At 44.4% G+C, this 21351-nt stretch overlaps 1 protein-coding gene across 1 annotated transcript in view; it reads left to right on the top strand.

Moving 5' to 3' along the window:
- The window catches only part of UBE2K (ubiquitin conjugating enzyme E2 K), a 1186450-nt gene that overhangs the window by 446986 nt on the left and 718113 nt on the right, over positions 1 to 21351 (top strand). Inside the window, exon 3 of the mRNA XM_044062933.1 lies at positions 3388 to 3446. Coding sequence (XP_043918868.1) covers positions 3388 to 3446 — 59 coding nt within the window. The remainder of the gene's footprint in view (positions 1 to 3387; positions 3447 to 21351) is intronic.

Raw genomic sequence — 21351 nt, 5'->3', positions numbered from 1 at the left:
CAAAACAATTATTGTCATCACTGATGTATCATTTGTATCATTCTTCATAAGTCGCTCAAACACCATCAAAAGGGTGTCATACGCTTAGTTGTATCCATAAAATCAATACGGCAAGCAGGTGTTCACCTTATAATACAATGTATAGAACAGACAGTTTCTCAGGGCCTTTCGGTCTTGCATTTCGCGATAATCTTCTATCTTGCTTAATTCATCTCTTAATTCTTTTTATCTCTGTCTCTTAATTCATTAAAATACTCAGGTGACTAGTATCAGGTATCGGTTTCCACAGATAGGTGTAAAGTAAATAAGATAGTGTTATCTGTAGTAGTCATACAGATCACCTCTATCATCATTGTAAGCAAGAATCATAATCAAATAACTCAAGTATATCATATGGCAACTGCAGTATACAATGCTCTAATCAGTAATTTATCTTTTAATTTGTTAATATCTTAATCTATAAGTCTGTAAGGACCTTTAGCACTGTTTAGGGAGTTTTTCTTTGGCTTTCTTTAATTGTTTTGTGTTACGGTAGTTTCTTACTTTAAGGTTTCCCTTCTCCTGCTCTCCCCTCACCTGTTTTCTCCTCCCCCTTGCTCCATGCGGGAACGCTTGAAGAACCCTCGTGGAATGTTTGTGGCTGTCTATATTGTCACTGTTTACATACTTTTCATGCAAATTAGGATCATTAGGTAACGAATGTATACTTAAATTCAGTAAACTAGATTCACAGGTAATGTTCCCATCAATTGTAACATTCATTATTTCCATACTGTCTCGCATATCATTGTTCATGTAGTTAAAAAGACACTTAACTTCATTGTGAGCTTCCAACAAGTAACCCCTGCCTTCCCCATTTACAGTCAAATGGTCACCAAAACTTACTGTTTTATATGCTACAACATTAAATGCATCATTGTGTGTGTCCAACAAAGAAAACGTTCTGTTGGCATTACTGTTACATATTGTCTTGTTTAGAAATTCAAATTCATTGCAGTACAGTGCATTGCCGTGATCGCCAAAAGTTTTGGAAAGTGCGTTTACCTTAGTTGGCGTACAAGGTGTTTCAGTCACGGATGTAATTTCACCTTTGTGGGTGACAGCAATCACATGAGGCGTGTTTACTGCCTGTTGGAAGTTTTTGTCCATCCCTTTGGTTGGTAACTCGCATATTTGTTTTTTGCTCGCGCTCCCATCCAAACTGCTTGCTGATCCTCGTGGCTTGTTTCCTGGTTCCGTAAGCGTTCCGAACGCCTTAGGCCCTCTCCTAAAGGGTCCTCCTCACTTTGACGACAATAGTTATCAGGTAGTTGTCCACGCTCGATGACATCATCACGTCTCCTTCTCCGGTGGGCTGGATTATCTGATTCAGTAACCCTGACTGTTTCCTTGTTTTGAAACAGATATATACGCCCTTCCTCATACACTTTGATGTCTCGTATTTTAGACAGTTTTTTATTGTAAATTGCCTCACAGCTTTTATCAATGTCTGCAATTAAATGGACATAGTCATCATAATGGTGCACAAACAACAAGTCTTGGTAATTTTGGTATTTAGGTCGTCAAGCTCATCTAACAGTTGATCTACTTTCTTATTGTTGTGTTTTATCATTAACCCCAATATTTTGATACCAGTTTCGTCGAATAATTGGTGTAAATCATGTAACATATCCGGATTGTTGTCACATCCATTGGGGTAATGCCAGACCCGTAGGCCCTTAGGTACCATCTTTAATTCTATGTTCCTTTTAAGATAACTATTTTCAATATGTGTTCTTTAACTTAAATAATTTTTTCTCAAAGGTTACCATTAATTCTGTTAAAGTTCTTACTTGCACATTTTTCCTTTTAAACATAGGAACACTGTCTTGTTGGAACTCATATTGATTTTCTTTCCATTTTGCCTTAATTTGCAGTAGCTGTGTGTTTTCCGAAATGGTATTAGTTTTATCCTTATCTACACAATCCAAATCACCAATCCCACTAGTGCCTGTCCTCACAGTGTTGGTAGATACAATTTCTGGTGTACATTGTGTTAAAGGCAGACCCAAACTGCTGCCTGAAACTGGTGAATGCTCAGAATTTCCCCTTTCCATCAGTTTCTGTATTTGAACTGTGTGCTCACCCAACTGTTCGTGAATGCGTTGGAGCATACCCATAATGTCAGCAGCAGGCATACCGTCCTCCATTTAGAACCAACTGAGAACCAAAAACTGTACTGGATAGTACTGACTTCAATGATAGACTGAATGAACGATATCCAAACTGCCCAAGATGTAAAAACAGGTTTATTCCAAACGCATAAAAACAGTGAACACTCCAAAATAGCAGCACCGAAATCACCAATAACCCAGGTTTCGTCCCAAGGAAATGACTTCATCAGATTGGTGACATAGTACCACTAATAAATACTAAAACACATTAAACAATCACACTTAATTAACACTTATTTAGTTTGTGCTGGCAAATCTCTTGTTTGTTAGGAGTACTGACTGTGGCACTAGAAAGGATGGACTCCAGGTTACTGATGTATATGCATTTCTCGCAGGTGGAAGAATTATGTGCTAGGAGAAGAGGGTTATCAGTAAAGATGAGGCAGATGCTACACTGTCTAAGTATGCCCATGTCAACCAGGCTGGCAGGAGAAACTGATGGGAATTGTCTAGACAGTGTTCCAAATGCTTGGGCAGACTTATTGAGAGAGGGTTTTGATGAGGGTTTGTCCACAAGTGTAGACCACAAGAACTTTCTTAAATGAAATCACCCAGGTGCATACTTCTATAGATCCCCGTCTCTCATAGAGTGCATTGTTCCCACACTTGTCCCTGCACCCCTAGGCCGGTTCTTGGATAGATGCTGCTTAGTCCCATCTTCACCACCTAGCTGTTTTAGTACCCAGTTCTGCTGCTCAGACCCAGCTTATTGTTGCTGTAGCAACTCTTTATCACAGTGTCACAGAGCTAGCCTGTGACGTTGTGTACAAGTAGTTTGCCACGTATTTTCAGGTTTCTTAATAAAGAATGAAAACTTTGGCATTTACGTTTGCCGATTACTTGTGCCATTTGCATTACCTTTTCGTCTCTATAGCAGTGGTTGCAATTCATCTTGGTTCTTTGCTGGGTATCATGACATCAGAGACTACAGAAAGTATATCCTTCCACCAGTTCATCTGCATTCACTATGGAAAGAAAATGTGGTGGTCTATGTTGCGTTGATTCAGAAAACCACACACAATTTAAAAGAAAACCCAGTTGTGGGAATAGTGTTTTTAATTGTTTATTTTAAATGGCATCCCTTTAAATTGCAGTGAAGTTTGTGGCAAAGAGCTATTTTCAGTATGCATCTGGCACCCCCAGGATTAATTTATCTTTTCCTTCTCTTGTTTAGGTGGAAGATACCAATTAGAAATAAAAATTCCAGAAACATATCCTTTTAATCCACCAAAGGTAGGCAATCAGTTTTAGTTAATTTGTATTGGGTTATGAGTAACTAACTGTGTTTAAAAATATATATTTATTTACATGTATAAAGTTGAGCAAAACATTTTGGAAAGGTTTTCAGTCTGTCATTCATTACCTTATGTGGTGAAGGAACCCCTTTACTCTTGTACTCCCAGCACTGCTGTGATATCAACTCCTTCTTTAAAATTTGTCCTTGACTTTGGCTCCTCTTTAAACCGTCTTTTCTGAAAACAGTGTACACAGACATTAGGAATACTGCTTTTAGTGTTCTTTAAGCTTCTGATGCTCAAGATTGAAGTAGAGAGTTTGAGTGAGAACGATTGGATAGATTATAAGTGATGTATAATGTTTGCAACTAGGAGTGTAACATGTATGCAACTAGGATTGCGTCAGTGTGGTTTGTTTTCATTTATATAAATGTATAATTGAGTAGTAAGTGATGGCTTAGTAAAGATGTATCTTTAAAAAAGGCAGGAGTTGCATAATTTATGTAATATTGTTTATGTTATAGGATATGTAGCAATATATTTGTGAAGTATGTGTTAATATAGTTTGATTACTTTTATATGAATGCAAATTTGCCTATGTCACAAGTGATGCAATAAAGAAAAACAAAAAAAGATTGAAGTAATTGTGTTCTTTTGTAGTCTGTAGCTGTTTTAAAAGTTGATGCATTTTGTAGTAATTCTGCTATACGTGCCCCTCAACCTGTCGACATTCAAAATAGGAACAAAGGTTCTTAAAAAGTAGGTACAGCTAGCAAAAGAGCTGGCCATCTAATTAGCATAAAATGTGAATACCAGAGTACATAACACTTCTGCTTCCAGCAAGAATGTTGAGTACTAAGAAATGCATTTAAAAAATAGTAAAAAAAAAAAAAAAGTGACGGGAAAAATAAACGGTATCAGAGTTTAAAATCTATAGACTTTAATGAACCACATTGTACAATTCTACAACACAAGGTCATTGATTTCTGCTTCTGAAAAAGGGAATGTACTATATTTGTATGCCCCTTTTCTTTAAATTTTTGGTAACGCTAGTATATTGGTCATGTAGTATGGTTTTCTGTATGCTAGACAGCTTCAATATTCAGGAGTGATGAGGGTGGTTCTTGAAATTGTGTGAAGGGGTAAATCAAACCTGAATATAGACACATACCTCCAAAACTAGGAACATCGTGTACAAGAGTAAATCAAGTTTGAAAAGTGGGGATTTTCCTTCAAAATAGGGATAGTTGAGAGGTCTGCTGCCTTGCTTGTCTGTGTGCCTAATTAGAAGGAATGTGTATGCAGCTGTGTTAATTCAATATATTTCAGTTGTTCGGGCCTGTTAGGGGAAGGTATGTGACTGTCATTTGTATTAACTTAGATGCCAAACACTAGATTGTTTTCTTTTTTTCTGTCTGTTTTTGCATGCCTGATTATAATATATTCATGCACTGGTAAAAGGTCAAAATTCCAATCAAGCACTCCTTGAAAGGAGATGTAGAAAACAGATGCATTTTTACTTCCTTGGGCAGGAATGTCACTGTATGCTTTTCCATCCTTTCCCCTGATTTCCATGGTCATTCCGAAGATTCAGGACTATCCAAAGATCATTCTGGTGACTGCTTTCTGTCCCAGGCAACAGTAGATGTCCTTCTATTCCAGTGTTCTACATGTGGGTTTACCCCTGTTCCTTTGCGTACGTCTGGCCAGTATTCCAAAGATGTTCTTCGTGTTTCACTGTTGCAGTCATCGCACTTGGGTTATCTGCCTGCAGGTAGCCCTCAGTTGGCCTGAATACCAGAGTCTTAGCATTTCTGCGTTGGGTACTGTTTCTTCTTCCATGACGTCAGGGATATAAAACAGGCAGCAGACACCATTACATCAGGCTTTCTTGCCGAGGAGGAGCCTGAAGCAGTTCGCAAGTGCCTGTCGGCCACTGCCTGAAATTTTCGTTTTTGAGTTTATAATCCTGTAGTCTTCTAAAGCTAAGTACCCCGTTGGGATCCTTTTTTCTTGCTCTAACTGATGTCAGAAAAAGTTAACAATTGTCTTGCCTTTGGAAAGCAAATACCTCACAGAGATTTTCATTCTTACTGCGTCACCTGTTTAGGCCCAGACCACTTCCCTCGCTGTCGGTTTTGTGCCTTGTTTATTGCCTGAACCATTCTTCGGGCTATCTTTGTCGCTAAATTCTTTTGTTCTCATTCTCCTTATTCCGAAATGGCTTTGATAAGCCATCTGATTACCGATCTTCCAAAAAAAGTAACGATAAAGACAGAAGCAGACCCCACAGGTCCAAAACTGCCGACGACGCTTCCGTTAAGCTAGTCGCCCGTCCTTTGGTACTCGGTGAGGTGCCTTTGCAGCCCCTGATGCCCTCTTCTATGGATTTGCAGGCCTCTGCTGAAACCCATTCAGAGTCTGGTATGCCACGAGATGCTTCTTCGACTATGGAACCTGCGGATGTCTCTACCTTGGATAGGTCCGGAGCCGCTGTGCAGGCACCGGCTTTTGAGTGCGTATTTTGTCATACTGATGTTCGAATCAAACCGGCGGCTTCGTTTTTAGCCAAAACTACCGAGTTTCTTAGGCCCAAAGTACACACTATGCCTAGAAAACCGACCAAAGTGCATGCTCAAGTTCCCATGCCACAAAAACAAATGCTTAGAATGGCTGAAGACCCTATTACCCTGATTAGGGGAAGCCAGCCTTTCCTTGCTAAGAGACAAAGAATTGAGTTTCCTTCTGATTCTACAGACCAGGAGTCCAATGACTCTGACCCTTATGATTATCAGGACATACCCTTATCAGCCTATGAGGATTCAGATGCAGAGTAATCCATTCCCTCTGCCTCCCCTCCAGAGCATTTTTCTTTTGGTGAAACCTTTGCATACTTTGAGAGCATTTCCACTGGAAATGCCAAGACTACCCTCAGTCCAAAAAGAGACTCAGAGAATTTTTAGTTGCCTCAGCACAGGTTTCTAGCTGTACCCCCTGTCCTGGATGCTGTAGATGTCTTTATGGAATCCAGTCTCACTCCAGATACATTACCCCCGGCCCGTAGTACCCGATTCTCACAAATTTCTCTTCAAGAATCCTACTGCGGATCCAGAGACCATTTCCTAGGGACCTAAAGGTGTTAAGGCTAGTACAGGCAAAACTCCTACCCCTTCAGACAGGGATTCCAGAGCTTTAGACAGATGAGGTAAGAAGGTATATACCTCTGCAACTCTTGCCATCAGGGCACTGAATTGCCAGTTTCATCATGTTGAAGTACCAGCAACATATTATGGAGCTAATTAAACAAAAAATGGTGTTATTTCTAGATTGTGCAGAAGATAAAGATTCACAAGAGCTAATGCAGTCTGCAAATCAAGTTAGTAAGCATACCTTGCAGTGTGGCTTTGATGCCCTAGAAGCATCTTTCAGGGCTGCAGTTACTGGGTCTGTACTGAGAAGGCGTGCTTGGCTGAAGGAACAAACCTTGCCAGATCATGTCAAATCCAAATATTAACACATTTAAATAAGGACCGTTTGTTTGGCACCAAAGCAGAAGTTCTTAAAAAGATGAAAAAAAAAGCTAAATCTATGCAAACTGTCAAAGAATTTTACAAGTGCAACCACCTAGATTCAGTAGACATTGGCCTTCAAAAAACTGTTCCTTTCCAGCCCCTCCCAGGCCTTCTCAGACCAGACCCAGGGGAAACAGGCCACCCAGACTACAGTCTCAGGGTATGCAGAGATCTAAACAATGGAGTACCCCCACCCCAAAAACAGGGATTGGTAAGCCGCCACCTTATAGAAAAAGTTCACAATGACTTTTTAATTATCCTTCCCAGCCCTGCTCAATTACTTGTGCCCCTAGGAGGAAAACTTTCCCTCCATGCAAAATACTGGATGTCCATTACTCAGGACAGATGGGTCCTAAACATTGTATCCCAGGGGTACAAATTCTACTTCCATTCACTGCCAACCCCAAGCGGATTGCCAGACCTACCTCCAAACCAGTGGGCAGAGGCTCAAAAGCAAGTACTTTCCCTGCTCAATATCAGAGCTATTCAACCTGTTCCAGTAGAACAAAGGGGTCAGGGTTTTTACTCCAGACTTTTCCTAACACCCAATCCTGGATCTTTCATTTCTCAACACCTTTCTGGTGGTCAACATATTCAAGATGCTTAGCAACAGCTTCTCCCTATGCTAGCCAAGGATGCCTGGTTAGTCACTCTAGACTTAAAAGAAGCTTATCTGCACATCCCCATAAGGGAGTCCTGCAAGAAATATCTATGATGTCCTTCAAGAATGCAACTGCAGTCATAACATGTGGGTTGTCCTGCCTCAGGCAGCCCTCGGTCGGCCGGATTCCAAAGTCTGGGTCCGACGTCGGCTGATGTCGCATTTCTCTCCGACGTCACAGCGGCTGGAGTACATAAGCATCAGCCGACGCCATTTTCTCCAGTCTTTCTTGCCGCGCGGTGCCCGAAGCAGAAGCAGTTCGCAAGTGCCGGTCAGTCAGCTCCTGTATTCTACAATACCGAAGTCATCAAAAAAGCTAAGTACCCCGTTGGGGACCTTTTCTTGCCTCAGCCGATGTCAGAAATTACTGAAAAAGTTAACAATTGTCTTTTTTGTGGTAAACAAATACCTCATAAGGATTTCCACTCTTACTGCCTCCCTTGCCTGGGCCCAGACCACGACGTCTCGGCCTGTGTAGCCTGTGCTCGCTTCAACAAGCGCACTCTCAGGCGCCGGGCGGAGTTCGCTGAAGATTTTTTCGGCGATAAATTTGCTTACACCATGCCGTCGGATCTTCCGACATCGCAAACTCCCAAAAAGCGAAAAGACCGGGACTGACATCCTTGGCCCGCGTCTACCACCGACTCCGCCAAAACCTAGCGCGAGTGCTCCGGTTCCCTCTGAGACGGTCTCTCCACCGCTCCGAACCGAAGACACCGCATTACCGACGACTCCGATTCCAGACATTACTCCAACGCCAGTTATAGATTTTCCTCCGGATACCGAAACCGAGGAAATGCCCGAGACCATTGCTGTAGACAAGGTCACTCCTGCACGTGGAGCTGCCAGGCCTCCTATGGCCATGTCTATTAAGGCCTACACTAGGGCTAAGGCAGCCAGCAAAACAAAGCATATTACTTCTAAATCCTTACCTCAGCCGACTCCGGAGACACAAATTATGTCCATGGCTGCTGATTTAATTTCCATGATTAGAGGTTCACAGGCCCATCCTGAGAGAGCATCCCAGCCTCCTCCTGATAAAAGGCCATGGGTTGAACCCTCTGACCCTACTCCTTCAGATGATGACTGAGGGCTCTGTCCACTCTGATAGTCAGGAAGAGCTCTTCCAGACCTATGAGAACTCGGATGCAGAAGATTCCATCCCTTCGGCCTCCCCTCCTGAGGATATTTCTTTTGGGGAAGTTCTGCACACCATGAGGGAACATTTCAAGTGGCAAGGTCAGGAATATTCTGATTCTAGGAAACGCCTTAGGACTTTCCTTAAGAAGCCTCAGCACAGGCCCTTAGCTATTCCTCCTGTACTTGATGTTCTGGATGATTTGTATTCTGACTCTAGTGCTATCTCTGATTCTCTTCCTCCTGCTCCAGCCAAGCCAGACCGGTATTACAGGGTCCCAGAAACTCATTCCCATTTATTCAGGGCCCATACTGCTGATTTGGAAACTATTTCACAGGGGCCTAAAGGAGTTTCAGCCTCCACCTCAAAAAATCCTTTGCCCTCCAACAGGGAAGCGAGGTCATTAGAGAGATGGGGCAAAAAGGTTTACACATCCACTACCTTATCTATGACAGCTTTAAATTGCCTTTTTCATATGTTACAATATCAGGATTATCTCTTAGAAGACTTACAAAAAACATTAGCTTCTCCTGATCCTTTAGACAGGAAGACCTTGCAGGAAGCTGTACATAACACTCAGCAAGTAAGCAATCACTTCCTGCAGTGTGGATATGATGCACTGGAAGCTTCATGTAGGGCAGCTATGACAGGGGCAGTGATTCGTAGACATGCTTGGTTAAAAGATCAACCTCTACCAGATCATGTAAAAGCAAAACTTCTGGATGCACCTTTGGAAAAGAACAAGCTTTTTGGTGCAAATGCTAAGGATGTGTTAAAGACCATCGAAGAAAAAGCAAAATCAGTTCAGACTGTGAAAGATTTCCTCCAGGTTCAACCCCCCAGATTCAGTAGGAATTGGCCTTCAAAACACTGGTCCTTTCCTAATCCAGAAAAGTTTCAAAGGGGTAAGAACAGACGTGGCCGAGGAAGAGGCCAATACAGAGGCCCTTACAGGGGCGACAATGGCAGCCAGGAAACCAAAGAAGTGACGAGGGTTTCACCTGCCCAACAACCACAAACTCAATGACTTTCCTCTACTACCGCCTACCAGGGAACAACTAGAAGCTCCCTTGGGCGGGAAATTATCTCTGTTTGCAGAAAACTGGCACAGACTAACAAAGGACAAATGGATTTTGGACATTATAGACCAAGGGTACAGGTTTCATTTTCATACCTTACCAAGAAAACAAGGCATGCCAAACCTACCACAAAATCAGAGGGCAGAGGCTATCAAGCAAATCACTCTGCTGACTCGAGTGAAAGCAATAGAAAGAGTTCCACAGCAAGAACAAGACCAGGGGTTTTACTCAAGACTGTTCCTTGTTCTAAGAAAAGAATCTCAATGGAGACCAATACTGGACTTGTCCGCATTAAACACCTTTCTCATAGTACCAAAGTTCAAAATGCTGACACTACAACAACTCCTTCCCATGCTGGGCAAGGAGTCATGGCTGATTACTCTGGACCTCAACGAGGCATACCTGCATGTCCCTATCAGACACAGCTGCAGAAGATACCTCAGATTTCTTGCAGGGCCAGAGCATTATCAATTCTCAGCATTGCCATTTGGCTTATCTACTGCGCCCAGAGTATTTACAAAATGCCTGGCTTCAGTAATTGCTCATTGCAGGCTCCAGGGTATACAAATTTACCCGTACCTGGACGACTGCCTCATACAAGCGGACGACAAATTGATGTTGACAAAAAACCTGGATTATGTCATACGATTACTTCAAGCTCTGGGATACACAGTCAACTTCCAAAAGTCAAGACTGCAGCCATCCCAGCAAATAATCTTCTTAGGAGCCAAACTAGACACAGCCTCTCAGATGGCTTACCTGACAGAAGACAAGCAAGAGAAGTTAACTCATTACTTCAAAGGTTTAGCAAAACTCACCCAGATGACTGCAAGAAGATTCCTACAGGCCCTGGGTTACATGGCATCCTGCATTTTACTGGTTCCATTAGCAAAACTACACATGAGGAAGCTTCAATGGTACCTAAAAAGCATTTGGTCTCAACTCAGCAACAACTTGGAGACAATCATACCACTCATTCCATGCCTACAAAAGGAATTCCTATGGTGGGCCTCGGTGAGCCAGGAAAACACAGGTATGTCATTCAAAAAACCACAGCTAACACAGACCATGACTACAGACGCCTCAGACCTTGGATGGGGGCGCACATGGAAGGCAAGTGTATACAAGGACAATGGTCTCCAAAGGAAACACATCTGCATATAAACCAAAAGGAAATGCTGGCAGTAATGCATGCCATCGAGGCTTTTCAACACCAACTCCAGCAAGGCCATTTAATGATATGGACAGACAACACCATTGTGATGTGGTACATAAACAAGCAGGGGGGCACCCACTCTTACCCCCTTTGCAGACTGACAATGCAGCTTTGGGAGAAATCGCTGAGCCTAAACATCGTTACAATCCCAGTTTGTTCCAGGAAAAGACAATGTGTTGGCGGACAGCCTAAGCAGGAATTTCACAGATCCACACGAGTGGAGGTTGCATCCGAAGGCCTTCAGACAACTCACTTCGACATGGGGCAAGCCAGAAGTGGACCTATTTGCCTCTCACCTCAACCATCTTCTACCAAAATTTTGCACAATGACATACCATCCAAAAGCTTGGAAAACAGATGCCCTCTCATTCAACTGGAACTCCCTAGCAATCTATGCATTCCCACCTCTGCCACTGATGACCTCAGTATTACTAAAGATCACAGCAGAGAAGCCCAAGGGAATCCTAATAGCTACGGATTGGCCAAGACAACACTGGTACCCACTACTACGGAGCATATGTCACACCAGGAGGTGGGCCCTCCCTCAGTGGCCTCTACTTTTGACTCAACACAATTTCGAAACACTGCATCCAAATCTTCAGACACTGCAGCTAACAGCCTGGGAGATCCCATAAATAACTTCAGCTTATCTCTCTCCAAGAAAGTTCAGCGGATACTAACAGAGGCTCGAAGACCATCCACCAGAAAGGTTTACTTAGCAAAGTGGAAAAGATTCAGCAATTGGAATACCAGCAAGGGACATGATGCATCATTGTTGAACATCCCACTCATCTTGGAATATTTGGCAGATATGTTAAAGAACGGCCTCTCATATTCTTCCATAAAGATACATGCATCTGCTATTTCAGCTAGATACAACACTGATCCTCCTGTTTTCTCTCACCCCTTACTAAGACAATTCCTCAGGGGAATCAAGAACATTAAGCCACCAAGAAAGGCCCCAGTGCCAGCCTGGGACCTCAATTTTGTATTAGAAAAACTGACTTTACCTCCTTTTGAGCCCGCAGCTTCAGTTGACTTGCAATTTCTCTCATGGAAGACGGCTTTCCTGTTGGCAATTACCTCGGCAAGAAGGGTTTCGGAGCTACAGGCCCTAATGGCAATACCACCCTTTATTATTTTCCACAGAGACAGGGTTTCATTAAGGACCAACCCTACTTTTATGCCAAAGGTGGTATCTAGGGTTTCTCTAAATCAAGCCATTCATCTGCCTGCTTTCTTCCCCAATCCTGAGAATAAGGGGGAAAGACTTTTGCATACCTTGGACATTCACAGACAACTTTGATACTACCTGGACAGAATCAAGGCCAGTAGGAAGTCTGAACAACTTTTTGTAGCTTGCGCCCCTGCTGTCCAAGGAAAAGCAATTTCAAAACAGACTATTTCTAAGTGGATTGGACATTGCATCAGATTCTGTTATTCCTTTCATGGAAAGACTGTTCCAGCCAATGCGAGACCACATTCCACCGGAGCTACAGCCACCTCTACAGCATTCTTAAGAGGGGTGCCTACCAAGGACATTCTAGAAGCTGCTACATGGAGCTCCGTGCATACATTCTCCAAACACTACAATCTCCCTCTATATTCCAGATCTAGAGCAGGCTTTGCTTCGGCAGTCCTGCAGGGTTTGATTGCCACACCATCTCTTTCCTAGAGCATACCTCCTCCCCCAGCTAAGCTATGGTATTCTACCCACATGTTATGACTGCAGTTGCATTCTTGAAGGACATAGTACAGTTTTGTACCTACCGTAAATGTAGCTGTCCGATAGACATGCAACTGCAGTCGGATTTTCCCTCCCTTCATACCCCTTTATGCCTAGGGTCCACTCCTATCCCTGTTACTCTTAGCTGGGGATATCTGTTATGGTGTATTTGTTTTATTGCTCATTTATTTGTTTGGAATTCTGTTTTTGTCTTCCAATTTGATTACAGCCTTCCTTGGAGGGCACCTGGCATCTGGGGCAAGAAACACTGAAGAAAATGGCGTCGGCTGATGCTTATGTACTCCAGCCACTCTGACGTCGGAGAGAAATGCGATGACATCGGACCCAGACTTTGGAATTCGGCCGACCGAGGGCTGCCTGAGGCAGGACAACCCACATGTTATGACTGCAGTTGCATGTCTATCGGACATCTACATTTATGGTAGGTACAAAACTGTACTTTTTAGGGCAGGCTCTATGCACCATCGGATGTCCTTCAAGGATGCATCTGCAGTCATAACATATGGGTTGTCCTGCCTCAGGCAGCCCTTCGGTCGGCCGGATTCCAAAGTCTGGGTCTGGCCTCGGCTGATGTCGCACTTTCCCCGACGTCAGAGCTTCTGGGGTATAAAGGCATCAGCCGACGCCATTTTCCTCAGTCTTTCTTGCCGCACGGTGCCCGAAGCAGAAGCTGTTCGCAAGTGCCGGTCGGTCAGATCCAGAGATTTCAGCTACCAAAGACTTCTAAAAAAGCTAAGTATCCCGTTGGGGACTCTTTCTTGCCTCAGCCGATGTCAGACAAAGTAAATTGTTTAACTTGTGGGAAACAAATACCTCATAAGGATTTCCATTCTTACTGCCTTCCTTGCTTAGGCCCAGACTACGACATATCAGCTTGTTTAGCCTGTGCCTCCTTCAACCGACGGACTCTTAGACGTCGGTCGGAGTTTGCAGAAGAGTTTTTTGGATCCGCTTTTGCATATAAAATGCCGTCGGAGACTCCGACTACGCATTTGGCCAAAAAATGCAAGGAAAAGGACTGACACTCGCGGCCCGCGGTTTTGGCTGAAACCACGGTTAGGCCTACCGCGAGTGTCTCGGTTTCGGCTGAAACAGAGTCCTCGGTTCTTACTTCTGCCGAAAACATATCTCCGACAACAGAGGCGAGAGCGGCCCCGGCTGAGTCGGCTTCAGAATTCCCTACCGAAGAAGCTAGTGCACAAGAATTGTCTGACACCATTCCATTGGACATTTCTACTCCTGCACGTGGGGCAGCTAGGCCCCCTGCTTCTATGTCTATTAAGGCCTTCTCCAGGGCTAAAGCTGCCAAAATTTCAAAAGCTTTACCTGCCAAATCTACTTCTCAGAGACCTTCCTCAAGTTCTCAGATTCTCAGCCTTGCTGAGGACCTTATATCTTTGATTAGGGGTTCCCAACCTCACCCAGACAGGGCCTCCCACCCTCCTCCCGACAAAAGGCCTAGGACTGAACCCCCTGAACCTCTCTCCTCTGATTACTCCTCGGATGGATCCGATTTATCAGACCATCAGGAAGGGCCATATTCACCTTATGAGGATTCAGATGCAGAAGACTCTATTCCTTCTGCCTCCCCTCCTGAAGAATTTTCCTTTGGGGAGACTTTACACTCCATGAGGGAACACTTTCAATGGCAGGGTCAGGATTTTTCTGATTCTAGAAAAAGATTAAGGACATTTTTACATTTGCCACAGCATAGGCCTTTAGCCATACCACCTGTGCTAACTGTAGTTGATGCGTATAATGATGTCAGTTCTGCCCCTTATTCTCTTCCCCCCGGCCCCTGCCAAACCTGACAGATATTACAGGGTCCCGGATTCTCACTTCCACTTGTATAAAGCCCATGCTGCAGACCCAGAAACTATTTCTCAGGGCCCAAAAGGTGTTGCAGCTACCACTGCCAAAAACCCCCTACCCTCTGAAAGAGAGTCAAGAGCATTAGAGAGATGGGGTAAAAAGGTTTATACATCTGCTACTCTTTCTGCCAGGGCATTAAACTGTCAATTCCATATGATACAGTACCAGGAATATTTGTTAGATCAGCTGAATAAAAAGCTTTCTTCTCCTGAACCTTTAGACCGCAAGTCCCTTCAGGATTTGGTACACAACTCTCAGCAGGTCAGTAATCATTTCTTAAAATGTGGCTATGATGCACTGGAGGCTTCATTTAGATCAGCTATGACTGGGGCAGTAATTCGGAGGCATGCCTGGCTAAAAGAGCAATCCTTGCCAGACCATGTCAAGGCCAAACTACTAGATGCTCCAATGGAGAAACAAAGTTTATTTGGCTCCCCTGCACAGGAGATTCTAAAGAAAGTGGAAGAAAAAGCAAAATCTGTGCAAACAGTAAAGGATTTTCTGCAGGTTCAACCTCCGAGGTTCAGTAGAAACTGGCCTTCAAAGAATTGGTCCTTTCCAGACACCTCCAGAGCACAGAGGGGCAGGAATAGACGCCCAAGAGGCAGAGGTCAATCAAAGGGTGCCTACAGGGGTCATCAATGGCAGCCTGCCAACCAGAGGAGTACTGCCACAGCTGCAACTACAACCACTTCCACAGGACAGACACAATGACTTGACTCTGATTCCGCCTACCAGGGAACAACTGGAAGCACCTTGGGGAAAGCTGGCTTTATTCTCGAAAAACTGGCATTGCATTACAAAAGACACATGGACATTGCAAACAATAGACAAAGGATACAGGTTTCACTTCCACACTTTACCAAAAAGGAGCGGAATGCCAAACCTTCCACCAAACCAGAAGCCAGAGGCTTTAAGACAAATCAACAATTTACTTCAGATGAAAGCGATAGAAAGGGTACCATCTATGGAACAAGGCCAAGGATATTACTCCAGACTATTCCTTGTACCAAGAAAAGAAAACCAATGGAGGCCTGTTCTCGACTTGTCCGCACTAAACACATATCTCATTGTGCCAAAATTCAAAATGCTGACCCTACAGCAACTTCTTCCCATGTTGGGCAAGGAGTCTTGGCTGGTGACTCTAGATCTCAAGGAGGCATACCTGCACGTCCCTATACGACCGGATTGCAGAAGACACCTCAGATTTCTTGCAGGATCAGAGCATTATCAATTCTCAGCATTGCCCTTTGGCTTATCTACTGCGCCCAGAGTATTCACGAAATGCCTGGCATCAGTAATTGCACATTGCAGGCTTCAGGGAATTCAAATCTACCCATACCTGGACGACTGCCTAATACAAGCAGACAACAAGACAAAACTAATAAAGGATTTGGCCAATGTCATACACCTGTTACAGGCCTTGGGATACACAGTCAACATCCAGAAGTCAAGACTAGTGCCATCCCAAAGGATAACCTTTTTGGGAGCGGATCTGGACACAATAACTCAGATGGCTTTTCTCACAGAAGAAAAACAAAAGCAACTCCCAGACTACTTCATGGCTCTGACAAGACAAGCTCAGCTTACTGCAAGGAAAGTCCTGCAGGCCCTGGGTTACATGGCATCCTGCATAATCTTGATTCCGCATGCCAGGCTGCGTATGAGGAAATTACAATGGTACCTAAGGAATGTATGGTCTCAACACAGGCACAGTCTAGAAACCATGATTCCAATCATTCCATGCCTGAAAAAGGAATTCTTGTGGTGGGCTCAGGCCTGCCAGTTCAACAGAGGGTTGCCTTTCAACAAACCACAACCAAGGCAGACCATCACCACGGACGCCTCAGACCTAGGATGGGGAGCACACATGGAGGACAAGTGTATCCAAGGCCTATGGTCTCGAGACCAGCTAAACTTGCACATAAACCTAAAGGAGATGCTGGCGGTGAAGCATGCAATCGAGGCATTCAAACCATTCCTCCAGCAAGGACATCTGCTGATAAGGACAGACAATACCACAGTCATGTGGTACATAAACAAACAGGGAGGCACGCATTCCTACCCTTTATGCCGGATGGCAATGGATCTGTGGAACCTAGGCCTGAATCTCAGCATCCAGCTGCAGGCCAAATTCGTACCAGGAGAAGAGAATTCACTTGCAGACAGCTTAAGCAGAACTACCATGGATGCTCACGAATGGATGCTGCATCCAGACATCTTCAAACTCATAACAAACAAATGGGGAATGCCAGAGACAGACCTGTTCGCCTCCCCACTCAACCACCAACTGAAGAAATTCTGCTCAAGGATATACCACCCACAAGCCTGGAGGGTGGACTCTCTCTCTTTCAGCTGGAATGCCCTAACAGTATATGCATTCCCACCTCTCCCATTGCTGTACAAAGTTCTACTGAAGATCAGGGAGGAACAGCCAAAGGTGATACTAATAGCTCCAGACTGGCCAAGGCAGCACTGGTATCCGCTACCGAGAAGCATGTCTCGGGCGAACTCATGGCCTCTACCCCTATGGCCTCTTCTAACGCAGAACAACTTCAAGACCCTGCATCCAAACTTGAAAACACTGCAGCTAACTGCCTGGAAAATTGTTTAAAACAAAACCAAACCGTCTCATCTCAGAGGGTCAAGGACATTATCCTGGAGGCTCGCAGACCCTCCACAAGGAAGACATACTCAGCTAAATGGAAGAGATTCCTCATTTGGAGCACATCAAAGGGTACAGATGTCACACTGGCAAACCTAGCACACATCCTAGAATACTTAGCAGAACTGTTCCACAATGGCCTGTCCTATTCTTCCATTAAGATTCATGCTTCAGCAATTTCAGCAGAGTACAATATGGATCCTCCTATCTTCTCTCACCCTCTCCTCAGACAATTTTTAAGAGGGATCAAAAATGTAAAAACTCCAAGGAGACCCCCTCTGCCTGCATGGGATCTCAATTTTGTGCTGGAAAAATTAACACTACCCCCTTTTGAACCAGCAGCATCAGCAGACTTACAGTTCTTATCTTGGAAAACTGCTTTCCTTCTGGCAGTCACTTCAGCAAGAAGAGTATCCGAGTTACAGGCATTAATGGCAGTGCAGCCTTTCCTTATTTTTCACCAGGATAGAGCGTCTCTGAGAACCAGTCCTACTTTCATGCCAAAGGTGGTATCCAGGGTATCCTTGAACCAAGCTATTCATTTGCCTACGTTCTTCCCTAACCCACAGAACAAGGGGGAAAGACTATTGCACACCTTGGATGTACACAGACAACTACGCTACTATCTGGACAGAACTAAAACCAGCAGAAAAACTGACCAACTTTTTGTAGCATATGCAACTGGAGTGCAAGGAAAAGCAATTTCCAAACAGACAATTTCAAAATGGATAGGAAATTGCATTCGTTTTTGCTACTCTTTTCATGGAAAGACAGCTCCTGAAAATATCAGGCCTCATTCCACAAGAGCCACAGCCACCACTACAGCTTTCCTACGAGGTGGCTACCAAGGACATTTTAGAAGCTGCTACTTGGAGCTCCGTGCATACATTTGCCAAGCATTACAATCTACCTTTATACTCCAGATCCCGAGCAGGTTTTGCAACTGCAGTTTTACAGGGGATCTTAACTACACCATCCTTATCTTAGTACCTCCTCCCCCAGTTTGGCTATGGTATTCTACCCATATGTTATGACTGCAGATGCATCCTTGAAGGACACAGTACAGTTTTGTACCTACCATAAATGTAGATGTCCGATAGGTATGCATCTGCAGTCAGGATTACCCACCCTCCTTCCCCTCTGTGGTATTCCTAGGGTGCTTACCCCTCTTTCAGCTAGCTGGAGGAATCTATTATGGTGTATTTGTTTGTATGTATATATATATATATATATTGTTTGCTACTATTTGGAATTTTCAACTTTTCTCCAAATTTAGCCTTCCTAGAGGGCACCTGGCATCTGGGGCAAGAAACACTGAGGAAAATGGCGTCGGCTGATGCCTTTATACCCCAGAAGCTCTGACGTCGGGGAAAGTGCGACATCAGCCGAGGCCAGACCCAGACTTTGGAATCCGGCCGACCGAAGGGCTGCCTGAGGCAGGACAACCCATATGTTATGACTGCAGATGCATACCTATCAGACATCTACATTTATGGTAGGTACAAAACTGTACTTTCTCTGCTCTTCCCTTTGGCTTATTTACTGCACCCAGAGTATTCACAAAGTGCCTTGCTCCAGCCATTGCATATTGCAGGCAGAGAAATATCCACATTTTCCCATACTTGGACGACTGCCTAATTCAGGCGGACAGTCAAGAATTGCTACTTTAGCACCTGGCATTTGTAAAAAGCCTTCTCACTTCATTGGGGTACACCATCAATGCAAAGAAATCACAACTGGTAACCAGTCAAAAGATTGTATTCCTGGGAGAAAGTTTGGACACAACTTTCCAGATGGCATTTCCCACTTCAGAAAAACAAGTCTATCTGACAAACTACTTCAAACAAATGGCCACCAGAACCCAGTTATCTGCAAGAAAAATACTGCAAGCCCTAGGGTTCATGGCCTTATGTATTCTGCTAATTCTGTATGCTAGACTGCATATGAGGAAACTTCAATGGAACTTAAGTCTTTGATGCCAACATTCTCAGGACCTGGAAACGATCATTCCTATCATACCTTGCTAAGGGCAAAGTTCCTTTGGTGGACAGAAGCATGCAACCACAACAAAGGACTGCTTTTTACTCAACCCCTCGCCGCCCAAGCCCTGACAACAGATGCATCAGACTATGCACGGGGTGCTCACATGGCAGGCAAATCCATTCAGGGCCACTGGAGCCTAGGGCAGATCTTCCTGCACATCAATCAAAAAGAGGTGCTAGCTGTACAGAATGCTCTGATAGCCTTCAAATACCTAATCCTTCCAGGGCAACTGCTTATAAAAACAGACAACACCACAGTCATGTGGTACATAAACAAGCAGGGGGGAACCCATTCTTACCCACTCTGCAGGTTAGCCATGGCCCTGTGGAGCACAGCCTTGAGCAACCAAGTGCATCTGCAAGTTGAATTCCTGCCAGGCAAACAAAATTCACTGGCAGACGACTTAAGCAGAAATCTCCTAGACCCACACAAGTGGAAATTGGAGCCCAACACATTCAACCTTCTGATCCAGAGGTGGGGGACACTGGAAGTGGACGTCGTTGCCTCCCCCGTAGAACCACCAGTTGAGCAAATACTGCACCAGGAACCCTCACAGCAGGGCCTGGAAGGTAGATGCCCTATCCTTTCAATGGGAAAACCTCTCAATTTATGCCTTTCCCCCTCTGCCCCTTCTCTCAAGAGTACTACTCGAGATAAAATAGGACAGGCCAAGGGCAATTCTTATTGCCTCAGAATGGCCACTCCAGCACTGGTACCCACTGTTACGCAGCCTGACAACAGTGCCACCCTGGCACTTTCACCAGACTCCTACCCTGCTGACTCACCAGGAGGGACAGATTTTGCATCTACAATTGCAAACCCTAAACCTTGCAGCCTGGCTTATCCCTTGAATACCCCACCAGCAACCCTCAGCAAACAGGTGCTGGACGTCATTCCTAAAGCCAGAAGGCCTAGTACTAGGAAATCCTATGCTGAAAAGTGGAAAAGATATTGTTCTTGGAATCGGTCTCTAGGGAAGGGACACAGCAGTGCCTTCCTTACCTCTAATCCTAGATTACCTAGCAGAGCTACTCCACAGAGGCCTGTCCTTCTCCTCCATTAAAATTCATGCCTCTGCCATCTCAGTTCATTATAATACTAAGCCTCCTCTATTTTCTCACCCCCTCATCAAATAGTTCTTGTGAGGGGCTACCAACATAAGCCCCCTAGAAGAGCACCCATCCCTGCCTGGGACCTTAACTTTGTACTGGAAAAGCTCACTCTTTCCCCTTTTGAACCTGCGCCTCTGCAGAGTTAAAATTCCTCTCTTGGAAAACAGCCTTGCTTTTAGCCATAACTTCAACAAGAAGAGTGTCTGAGTTACAGGCACCAATGGCTGTGGGACCCTTCATTATTTTCCATGCTGACAGGGTTTCCCTCAGGGCTAACCCATCCTTTATGCCTAAGGTGGTGTCCAGTGTGGTTCTAAACCAATCCATCCATTTGCCAACCTTCTTCCCCAACCCTCAGAATTAAAGGGGAAAGGATCCTGCACTCCTTGGACACGCACAGGCAGCTCAGGTTCTACCTTGATAGGACTAAGCCTTTCAGAAAATCTGACCAGCTACTAGCCAGCTTTGCTACAGGGGCAGAGTGTAAGGCCATTTCAAAACAAACCATTTCTAAATGGATAGCACAATGCATCCATTCTACTACAAGCACCATGGAAAACCTACCCCACAGGGGATCAGACCACATTCCACTAGGGCTACTTCCACCTCTACAGCATTTCTCAGGGGAGTCCCTACCAGGGACATTCTGGAAACTGCAACCTGGAGTTCTGTACACACCTTCACCAAGCATTACCACCTACCTATCTTTTCTAAATCCAGGGCTGGACTTGTTACAGCAGTCTTGCAAGGCCTACTAACCAGCCATAACACTCTTGACTGCCTCCACCCTTCCTCAGC

This window comes from Protopterus annectens, chromosome 2.part1 (genome assembly GCF_019279795.1).
Source record: "Protopterus annectens isolate FY-2018-M chromosome 2.part1, PAN1.0, whole genome shotgun sequence".
NCBI classification, from domain to species: domain Eukaryota; kingdom Metazoa; phylum Chordata; order Ceratodontiformes; family Protopteridae; genus Protopterus; species Protopterus annectens.
The sequence above is the reverse complement of the archived record's forward strand: the minus strand, read 5'-3'. Positions and strand labels throughout refer to the sequence as shown.